General features: G+C 38.6%; 1 protein-coding gene across 3 annotated transcripts in view; it reads left to right on the top strand.

The window, feature by feature from the left end:
- LOC119838989 (serine protease snake-like) overlaps positions 1-9,458 on the top strand; it is a 15,104-nt gene extending 5,646 nt beyond the window's left edge. For all 3 annotated transcript variants that reach the window (XM_038365149.1, XM_038365147.1, XM_038365150.1), the window contains exons 2-11: positions 1,728-1,814; positions 2,596-2,696; positions 2,967-3,052; positions 3,722-3,816; positions 4,756-4,907; positions 5,516-5,622; positions 6,060-6,209; positions 6,788-6,920; positions 7,694-7,825; positions 8,998-9,458. In XM_038365149.1, the coding sequence (XP_038221077.1) occupies positions 1,754-1,814; positions 2,596-2,696; positions 2,967-3,052; positions 3,722-3,816; positions 4,756-4,907; positions 5,516-5,622; positions 6,060-6,209; positions 6,788-6,920; positions 7,694-7,825; positions 8,998-9,165 (1,185 nt within the window). In that variant the 5' untranslated portion in view covers positions 1,728-1,753 and the 3' untranslated portion in view covers positions 9,166-9,458. The remainder of the gene's footprint in view (positions 1-1,727; positions 1,815-2,595; positions 2,697-2,966; positions 3,053-3,721; positions 3,817-4,755; positions 4,908-5,515; positions 5,623-6,059; positions 6,210-6,787; positions 6,921-7,693; positions 7,826-8,997) is intronic.
- Positions 9,459-11,030: the final 1,572 nt, after the last annotated feature.

Below are 11,030 nucleotides of genomic sequence, written 5' to 3'. Positions count from 1 at the left end.
GGTTGAGGAGAGGAGTTAAGGACAGAGTAAGGAATGTGCGAGCGAAGATAGATAGCGACACCACCACCTGTTCTTCCTTATTTAATTTATTTAATTAATAATTTATTTAAATTATTATATATTTGCAAAACTTGAGGGCACACAAGAGCGCCGCGGAACAGTGGTTCAGAATCACTGTCTTATAGTCAAAACTGTGTCTTTATTTATTTGTCAAAAAAGGGAATCCTTTAAATTTAAAATCCTTTCAAAATTATTAACAAATCAAGAAAATTGTTAACCAACATTAACCCAAATAACAAATTATTGATTTTAACAGAAGCTAAACTGTCTTCAGACTGTCAAAACTGGACCAAATTTAAAAAAGGACCACACGGGAGCCAGATTTCAAACAAACAAAAAAAATCATCAAAAACGCTTCAATTCTGAGGCAACAATGCCAAAAAGTAGCAGTCGAATGTAACCTTCCCCCTTTTTTGAAGTCGGTTGATAATTGAAATGAGAAATGTACCAGTTCCTTCGCATTTCATATCAGGCCTGCCACTGACCTTTGACCTTCGCTAAGTTATAATAAACAGCATTAAAATAAATGCGATTTATAGGTATATCATGTTAGTTTATTAATACTGATGATAATAATAATTATGGGTTTCTTACAAAAACAAATATCACGCCTGATGATATTTAGAGGAGATCGAAATAAAATCAATTATTTAATTAAAATATGTGGCATAAGTAATAATAAAGTATGTAGTCGAGCATGCTTCGGTACGAATTGGGCCAGCTCGCACCGGGGAAGTACCACACCCCCACAGAAAACCGGCGTGAAATAATAGCTTGCTATTGTGTTTCGTACGGTGAGTGGGGGAGCCGGAGGCCCGTTTCCTCACCCTTCCCAGTCCAAGCGAGCAGCGCATTCGCATAAAAAAAAACAAAAGCGAAATTTACTAATTATGTATATATAAATAACGATACAAACTCTTCAGCTTTATAGTATTAGTATAGATTGTGTTGATGATATAATCCTACTTCCTATTAATATTATAAATGCGAAAGTTTGTAAGGATGTGTGTGTGTTGTTGCTCTTTCACGCAAAAACTAATAAACCGATTGCAATGAAATTTGGTACGAAGACAGCTGGACAACTGGAATAACATATAGGAAACTTTTTATCTCGATATTCCTACGGGATACAGACTTACGCGGGTGAAACCGCGAGGCGCAGCTAGTAATTTATAAGCGATAAATTCAAATACGACCTTGGTAAACCCGCTCAAATCATCTTGGATGCAAAAAATTTGCATTAATATAATTTATGTTCTTCTCATTGATTAAGTTGTGAATAACCGGTTCTAAATATGGAAGTGTGCATTCAGATTTAAAGTCCTTGGATCCCATTGGGAGGTCTTTTAATGTCATAACGGACAACTGAGCTGGTGCTTTTTTATGTCATAGCGGACAATTGAGCTGATGGTTCGGCTGATGGTAAACAATGACCACCGCTTATGAACATTCGCAGAGGTTTTCCTTTTTTTATTTCATAGTCCATTAATATTTAGAGAAGCGTAAGGTCGATTGCAGACCTTACGCCTCTACGAATGGATATCCGACTTTAAATAAGAAAAGGATTTAGAAAGGATTGACGAGAGGAATAAAGGAAACGTCTGGGAAGGGTAAGGATAATATCATGGGATTAAACAAAACTTATATTCCATACATTTATTTTTCAGGAAAGCTGATAAATGTCCCGAGAACGATGCTACCATATTTTCTAATTATCTTATCAGTACTTGCACATGGGAACACATTAAGCGAAGGTGTGTATTCAAATCTCTCTCTCTTTCTCTCTCTAATTGTTTACTCTCTTTATTAGTAGTAATTTAGAGAGCCGGCACGATGAACTACCATCCAATCTATATATATAAAAATCAATTGCTGTTCGTTAGTCTCACTAGAGGTAGAGCCTCTGCGGATGTATTGCTCGCTTTTAAGAGGAAAGGGATGAAGAAAGGATTGGAAAGAAGGACTGGGCGAGGAAGGGTGGGGAAAAGGAAACGGACTTAACAGCCTAACGGTGACCGTACGAAACACAGTAGCATGTTTCTGTTTCACGCAGGTTTTCTGTGCGGGTGTGGTACTTCCCCGCTGCGAGCTGGCCCAATTCGTACCGAAGCTTGCTCTGCTCCCGTCTATCCTACTAATCTTACTCCTAAATCCTACTCATATTGTAAATGCAAAAGTTTGTAAGGATGTGTGTGCGTTTGATACTTTTTCATCCAAAACTACTGAACGGATTGCAATGAAATTTGGTACTAAAAGCTGGACAACTGGTATAACACATAGGCAACTTTTTATCCAGACATTCCTACGGGATACGGACTTACGCGGGTGAAACCGCGGGGCGCAGCTTGTAAACAATAAAGAAATAAAAACTTTAGAATGCGATCGAAATTTTTTACAGATCGGTTATTTCCCTATTCCATTTAAGGTTCAGTCTCCAAGGATATCTCAATTGCCTTCTTATGTAGTAAAAAAGACGAAGTCTATTAAAAGGTAACAGAACAATCTATAAATATGTTTATTTTTTCTATAAAACAGGGGATGTATGTACCAAAAACGATGGGACGGCCGGCACCTGTAAGCTCATTACTTCCTGCCCCTCTGCCTTACATGAAATCAAACAAAGGAATAACCCTAAGGTAAGTATGTGTGTGTGTGTGTGTGTTTGTGTGTGTCTGCTTATGAACATCGTAACACTTGTGATTTTTTTATCTAAAATCAATCAAGATGGCAGCCGCCACAAAATGTCGGATTAAATATTCTTTTAATCCCATTTCTTGGTATCAAAAGGAAGGGCTTGACTAGTAAAATACTATAAATACACTACTTCAAATTTCCAATTCATGATGGCCGACATCACGAACTTGGGTCGGGGTTTCACAAATTTTTATCAAAGAAACTATTTTCAGATATGTAGCTTTGAAAAGGCTGGACTAGTAGTGTGCTGCGGTAGTGAGCCCACACCTCCGAAACGACGTAGAACTGGTATGAGGAGGTACGTTTTTATTTGTAACTAGCTGCGCCCCGCGGTTTCACCCGCGTAAGTCCGTATCCCGTAGGAATATCGGGATAAAAAGTTGCCTACATGTTATTCCAGTTATCCAGTTGTCTACGTATCAAATATCATTGCAATCGGTTCAGCAGTTTTTACGTGAAAGAGCAACAAACACACACACATCCTTACAAACTTTCGCATTTATAATATTAGTAGGATTAGTAGGATAGGATTTAAACGGACAGGGATCACCATGGTCTAACCTGGGAGCCGTGGACGATTCCTTGAAGAGTTCACACTGTGAGACGGAATACAGTGGAATTTGGTCTGTAGGTCTTCTGCTTATGCTAATAAAGGCACTTGGAGTTCGACATAACCCATGGTCTGTCCCCGACGGCCATGGGCATGCATGAGCATTTTCCACTATAAAAATGGTCTAACCTGTACATGGTCTAGGTGACTGACTGACTTATCTGATCTACGCATAGCCAACTTTAGCGATCGGGCTGAAATTTGGCATGCAGAGAGCCACTATGATATAGACATCCTTTAAGAGAATAATTTGTAAAATTCTACCCCCAAAGGGATGAAATAGGGAAGGACAGTTTACCAGGAAAATTAACTTAGACCATGCGGGCAAAGCTATTACTCTTTTTGTTGTTTTTGTAGAACTACTACGACGACGACCACAGGAGCACCCATTGATCTGAAGTATAGCTCAGAATGCAGCACAGCAGAAAGAACCGGCCAGAAAATCTACGATAGTAAGTATTGAAGTGGTAAAGGTTAGCAATAGCTTCTAGGAGATGTTGAGATTTAGATAACACGAAGCGAACGGTGTCACAATTGAATGTGAATATATTTGCAATAGATTGTTTCTCATTTCGATTCAATTTTATGTATGTTCTCTATGGATTATAACATCGCTTATAAACTCTTTTTCATCTTCCTTTTTATTGGAGATGGTTATAACAAAACCGGAATCTATAATTATACATTAAAATATATAAATGAACTTTATTTTTTTTTTTTTATGTCACAGTCAGCAATGGAGCTGGTGGGACGCCTGGTGTTAAGCGCTACCACCGCCCATGAACATTTGTAGAGGCGTAAAGTCGATTACAGACCTTACGCCTCTACAAATGGATTGCCGACTTTAAAATGGGAAGGGATTAAGAAAGGATTGGCGAGAGGAATAAAGGAAAGGACTGGGAAGGGGAAGGAAAAGGATATGGGCCTCCGGCTCCCCCACTCACCGAACGAAACACAGCAGAATGCTATTTCACGCCGGTCTTCTGTGGGGGTGTGGTACTTCCCCGGTGCGAGCTGGCCCAATTCGTGCCGAAGCATGCTCGACTACCACATACTAAGCTGAACTGCTTTTAACAAGGAATTTGAAATGTAATATGAATTGTATTGTATTAAAATTGTATGCGAAATAATAGCTATTTAAATTATGCCATTGATTTATACATTTTTTATTATTGCATAAAACATTAGATATAAATCTGAAGTTGACCTATTTAACGCTAATATTACAACATTTGTCGCTAATTGTACAGCATTTCTTAATCATACTTTGAAGTAATTGTAGTCTTTGTTGTTTGGTATATTTTGTACTGTAAGTCAAAGATGTATGAAATGAAATAAATAAAAACTGTAAAAAAACCTAGTTACATCTTTAATAGCTACAATCCTTTCAGAATGTCTAGAATACCAGGAGAAATACGTATACCCGTGTCGTGATAGCGGCACGCCGAGCGTTGGGCTAATCCGCATAAACCAGTGCAACAGGAAACCGGAGGACCTCATCACGGGGGGCCAGAACTCGTACTTCGGAGAGTTTCCACACATGGTATGTATATTGCCATCGATCGAAATCAGTGGAGTAGCATGGGGGTGTGACCGGGTGGCCTGCGAAAGGGCGGTAGGAAGCGCCAATTTATTTGATGTGAGTGGCTACCCCATTTGGGTCCACTTTATGTTTCTCGTTTTAAATTTATTTATATATTTTTTTTGTTTAATTGTTTTCTTGTGTAAGCTATTGTATTGTTTTGTCTTAAGTTTATTGTTTTTTCTTAAATTGTAATTTTGTGGAGTCAAATAAATTCTTTACTTTCTTTGTTCCTCTTTCTTTGATGTATAAAGAATTGATGGCGGGGCTCTGGGTCCCGCTTTATCTTTTGGGGACGGAACCCCAGTAAGGGGTGGCATATTTCCAGCTTATGGTCCAAAATCATAAGATTTTCCCAATTTCTATCCGAAATCTCGTATCCAGGTGAAACATCTTCGATTAAAGTATGTTCTTCGATCGATCTTAGTTCCATGCTAAAACAAGACCATTCCATAGTTTATTGACAAGCTTTTTCAGAAAACAGACAGCTGGTTCTATCTACGGTGGCTCTTGTATTGATTTCTAACGACACGCATTAGTAGGGCTAGGCTAATGATGACTATTTCCAGGCCCTGCTGGGCTATGGGGCCGTGCAGACCAAATGGATGTGCGGAGGAGTGATTATCAGCGAAAGATACATCCTCACAGCTGGTCATTGTACCTACAGTAGAACAAGGTGAGTTTCAACATTTTCTTGTATAGTCCTAGGCCTATATATTATGGTATTGAACTCAGTCTGTTCTGTAAGTTCTGTATGTTAACTTGCTTCATTAGACGCAAAGGAAAACGGTACCACTTTTTGTGTTGCCCGCTTTTAAGGGTTAAAGAGTTGACGATAGGAATGAAGGAATGGACTGGGAAGGGTGAGGAATAGGCAAGAGGATTTCCAATACACCGAATAAAATACAATAGCACTATTTGACGCTGATCTACGTGGAGGTGTGGTACGATCTAATTCGTACCGAAGCGTGCACCACTCTTATTCACAGCTTACGATCTGGCCAAATTCGTGCCGAAGCGTGCTCGATCCACAAATTCGTTCAACATTATTGTATTCATTAATTTTTCTAGTGGTGTAGTCGAATGAATGAATAAATAGCTAATGTTCACCAGCGGCCCCGTTCTCAAAGCTCGAGTGGGTATCCTGGAGAGGACGGAGACGGTGGAGCCGAGCAAGGAGTACGCAGTTGAGGTGATCAAGCACCCGGACTACAAGCCCCCACTCAAGTATAACGATATAGCATTATTGAGGACCGACAGAGAGTAAGTGTTTCAACCGACTTTAAAAAAAGAGGTTGTCAATTTGATTGTTATTTTTGAGTTTTTTACCGGATAGCTTTTTATTGGATGAATCGATTGTTATGATACTTTTTTGGATTTGAAAGCTGGTGCCTGCTACGTGGTAATTCAATTTTGGTCTATTTCTGACTTACTTACACACTTACTACGTAGTATACAATGAAGTCGTTTTTCGCCGTCTGTTTGCTTGTATGCTTAGATCTTCAAAATTACGCAACAGACCTTGATGGGGTTTTTATAAATACTAGCTGCGCCCCGTGTAAGTCCATATCACATAGGAATATCGGGATAAAAAGTTGCCTATATGTTATTCCAGTTATCCAGCTGTCTACGTACCAAATTTAATTTCAATCGGTTCAGTAGTTTTTTGCGTGAAAGAGCAACAAACACACACACACACATCCTTACAAACGTTCGCATTTATAATATTAGCAGGATAGAGCGATGAGGAAGGTTTATATGTACAACATCCATTTAACTACTCCGAACATAACGCGCGCGAAGCCGCGGGCAAAAGCTATCATAACTTGATTGTTTAACAGCATCGCTCTCGGCCGTTACACCGTACCCGCGTGCTTACACGACGGCGGCCCGTTAAAGAATGACAGCGCGATCGTCAGCGGGTGGGGAACTACCGTCTTCAGAGCTCAGACGTTAGCGGATGTTTTGCAAAAGGTATTTTGATTAAAGTATATGTTATTTGACAGAAAAAAAAAATATTTAAAAAGCAGTGGTGGCTCAGTGGTGAGAACCTCGGACTTCAAAATCGATAAGTCGGGGTTCGAGACCGGGCGGAGCGTGCAGGAAATAAATTGATTTTTCAATTTATCTGCACATGTGGATAACATCACCACTGCTTAAAACGGTGAAGGAAAACATCGTGAGGAAACCGGTATGTCCAAGAATCAAAAGTTCGACGACATGTGACATCTGCCAACCCGCACTTGGCCAGCGTGGTGGATTATGGCCTGAACCCTCATAGGAGGCCTGTGTCCCAGCAGTGGAAACATATATGGGCTGATGATGATGATGATGATGATATGTTATTTGGCTTTAGGCTTACACTATTTGTTGATAATATCTCTGATAGATTCATTGATACATATTTTCGCAAATTTTATATTGTAGTTTAGTTTTTATGTAATAGTTTTTTTAATTAAGTGTCAGATGAGATGAACCTTTCCGATTCTTTTCCGAGTATGAAAAAAATCATTAAACATTGAGTCCCGAGTTGCTAACGATATGACATATGTAATTCGGGCTCGTCTCTCACGCCCCTCGCTACGTCTTCATTGATTGACTCAAACTCAAACATTCATTTATTTAATTAGTCTAATAGTAGCAGTTTTGAATCGTCATAATACAACAACATTAACAACCAGTACCATGACAGCTGAAGAATATCTTCAGCTGCCATGACAGCTGAAGTTATTGCTAATGTGATTCAGGCGACCGTGACGAGGTTCGACGAAGCAGAGTGCCACGACAAGCTGGACTCGATCCGGCACCTCAACCGCGGCTACAACCACACCACCCAGATGTGTTATGGTGATAGGAACTCTAACAAGGACTCCTGCGAGGTAGGTACATATGCTGAGGCCACTTTCACTGTGGGAGCCGAGAATGCTGTGGAATTGGGCCAGCTCACACCAGGGAGATATACTCTTACAGGAGACCGGCGTGAACAGTAGCGTTTCGTTCGGTGAGTGCGGGATCCGGAGCCCCGTATCCTATTCCTCACCCTTTTTAATCCATTTCTTTATTACCTACAATCCTTTCCACATCCCATTCCTCATCAAAATCATTTGCAGAGTCCCTACCCACGATTGGCTTAGCATTGGATTGGCTTAGTATGAAGTGAACCACCAGCATAGTTGTCCGCAAAGACAAAAAAAAACTTATTTATGTGGCAACTGGTTCTCAAAAAAAAAAATATATGTCTCGGTCTGGCAGGACACAGAAGGATCATCACCTACTTGTCCATAAAGAATATCGATCAGTGAAACAGATGTATATCATCTGCCCCATACCCCAGTAGGGGACACGGGACTTCACTTTTTTAACTGGTTCTCCAGGCGACCAGTCTTCCCGTGGACGCTAGAAGTGTTTTTCTTTAATGACAATAAGTTTGAACTATTAACTAGGGCCTACTACTAGTGAATGATTTTTTTTACTGGTCTTTAATTTTTTTGTTTGTAATCCTCTCATTATTTTATACTAGCTTTTCGCCCGCGCCTTCGCCCGCGTTGAATTCTTTTATCGCTTATATCGCGCGTCATGGTAATGAGTATTTTCTTCGCATTAAAAAGTATGGTTTGTTATTTCCCACGTTTAGCTCCAGCTTCATACCAAGTTTCATCAAAATCGGTTTGACAATAACGAACTTTCATACAAACTTTCATCCCCTCTTTTATCCCTTTCTACTCTTTTTTCGCGATAAAAAGAATCCTATGTCCTTTCCCAAGTTCAGTTCTATCTTCATACCAAATTTTATCAAAATCGGTTCAGTGGTTTAGGCGTGAAAGCGCAACAGACAGACATAATTAACGGCTCGACTAAATAATAATGCCAAAAAAGGGACATTAGGTTATACTTTGTTTTTTTTCTTAGTCCCTAATTAACCTTTTTACATTTTTTAAATCTATCAAATTGCTCCGTTTCCGGTTCGTTTCTAGACGTCTAATCATAGTGTTATAGTTATTAATGTCAGATAATAAATAAATCGTTACCGGTTTACGATCGAACGTTTCAGGGTGACAGCGGAGGCCCCCTGCAGGTGAACCATCCAACCATACAATGCATGTACTCCGTGATTGGCATCATTTCGTCCGGGAAGTGGTGCGGCATAGCTGGCGAGCCCGGGATTTATACCAGGGTGTCTGCGTATTTACCGTGGATCGAGAGCGTCGTGTGGCCATAGGCTATAGGGCTATAAACAATATTGCATTCCAGCTTTAACTTAGTGTGTGTAGCACAAGGATCTTCGGCACTTGGATGACACTGACAGACGTGAGCATGTCAAATAAGGGTTGCCATGCAAAAAATCTCGCAATGTTCCAGCGAATTTAGGGAAACTAAAGTTGATTTTTAATAACGTAAGTTTAAATATTGACTCACAAACTATTCGTTTACTTAACTTAATAGGAAAATTTTAGGACAGCGTGTAATGAAGTAATATTTAATAGGATAATAATAAAAATAGCATGAAATCAGGTTTGTTGTTTCATTTTATACCTTTTCTTGTATTCTGATGGCTGTCTCGAAAGAGCGTACGATACGTCAATTGCCAACCATGTAATGTTTACGCAACCACGCAATGCATCGTTGCGTTCCCACTGTCCCAACGCGTTGCGATTTCATTAGAGCCAGATCAAAGTTTCGCATTGTAAAGTTGTTTTATAAAAAAGGAAAAACAATCATTAGAAACAATAATAAAAACTATTTTATACTTGTATAGTGTTTAATGTGTAATTTATTAACTAGGAGAAGCAATTTAAAGAGTTATGCTTGGGTGTGGTTTTCGCTGCAAAAATAATTGAGATCTAATATAAATGAAAATCAAATGTTCTTAATTTCAACATATGTTTCAAACTCAAACTCAAACTCAAACATTTATTCATTTAAATAGACTTCTTATAGATGCACTTTTGAATCGTCATATTACACAGTTATAACATTTACCACCGGTTCGGAAGGCAGTTTCTACAGAGAAGAGTCGGAAGAAACTCTGTAGTTGCTCTTTTAAAATAATATAAATTTTACATTTTAATTCTACATAATATGTAACATGTACATAACAATGATGCCAAAGAACTAACATGTGGTTCTTAAGCGACAAAATTCCATGGATTGTCATCTGCCATATATTTCGCTATAGTAGGCTCTCTGAACTGATACATTTTTAATATAGTTCTCGAATTTAGCACTGCTAAGCGATTTAATACTATGAGGAATTCTATTGTATAAGCGTATACCTTGTCCTATAAATGAATTTTTTACTTAACTAAGTCGGAAAACAGGCATTTCAATTTTATTTCTGTTCCTCGTGTCATAACTATGTTTATAACTAAGTCTATATGGGAATAAATATCGAAAACGATTAAACCTAAGATCTAAATTAGTGCCGAGTTCTGTGCAAGATTCAAATATATATTTATAGGAACAAAATTACGTTATAAACGAGTATTCAACTCTTTTTCTTTGCTTTATCTCCTACTGGCCTTCCGTCCACAGCTTTGCTTGCGTAGTCGCAGGAAAGATAAACTCTGGGTTTTCAAGTGAGATTTTTAACATAAAAACTTTCCTATGTTTTCTAGTTTGAAGCTACCTTTGCACAAACTTTCAGTCAAATCGGTTAATCCATTCAAACCAAACAATCTCTTCAGCTTTATAATCTATATATATAAAATTCTCGTGTCACAGTTTTCGTTGCCATACTCCTCCGAAACGGCTTGACCGATTCCTCTGAAATTTGGTAAGCATATAGGGTAGGTCTGAGAATCGGCCAACATCTATTTTTTATCCCGATATTCCTACGGGATACGGACTTACGCGGGTGAAACCGCGGGGCGCAGCTAGTATTAGTATAGATTAAGAACATATATATTAAATCTCATATAGATTACAATGTCATAAAAATGTCAGATCTTAATTAATGTATAAGGAAATAAAATATTGAATACAAAAAGCACTGCATAAATCTTTAAGCTAAATTCCCATATTGTAAACATAAAATATTATTAAAACAATTTGTTGTACATTAGTAATATTAAGTACTAGCTGCGC

The sequence above is a fragment of the Zerene cesonia genome, unplaced genomic scaffold (assembly GCF_012273895.1).
Source record: "Zerene cesonia ecotype Mississippi unplaced genomic scaffold, Zerene_cesonia_1.1 Zces_u007, whole genome shotgun sequence".
Taxonomy (NCBI): domain Eukaryota; kingdom Metazoa; phylum Arthropoda; class Insecta; order Lepidoptera; family Pieridae; genus Zerene; species Zerene cesonia.
The sequence above is the reverse complement of the archived record's forward strand: the minus strand, read 5'-3'. Positions and strand labels throughout refer to the sequence as shown.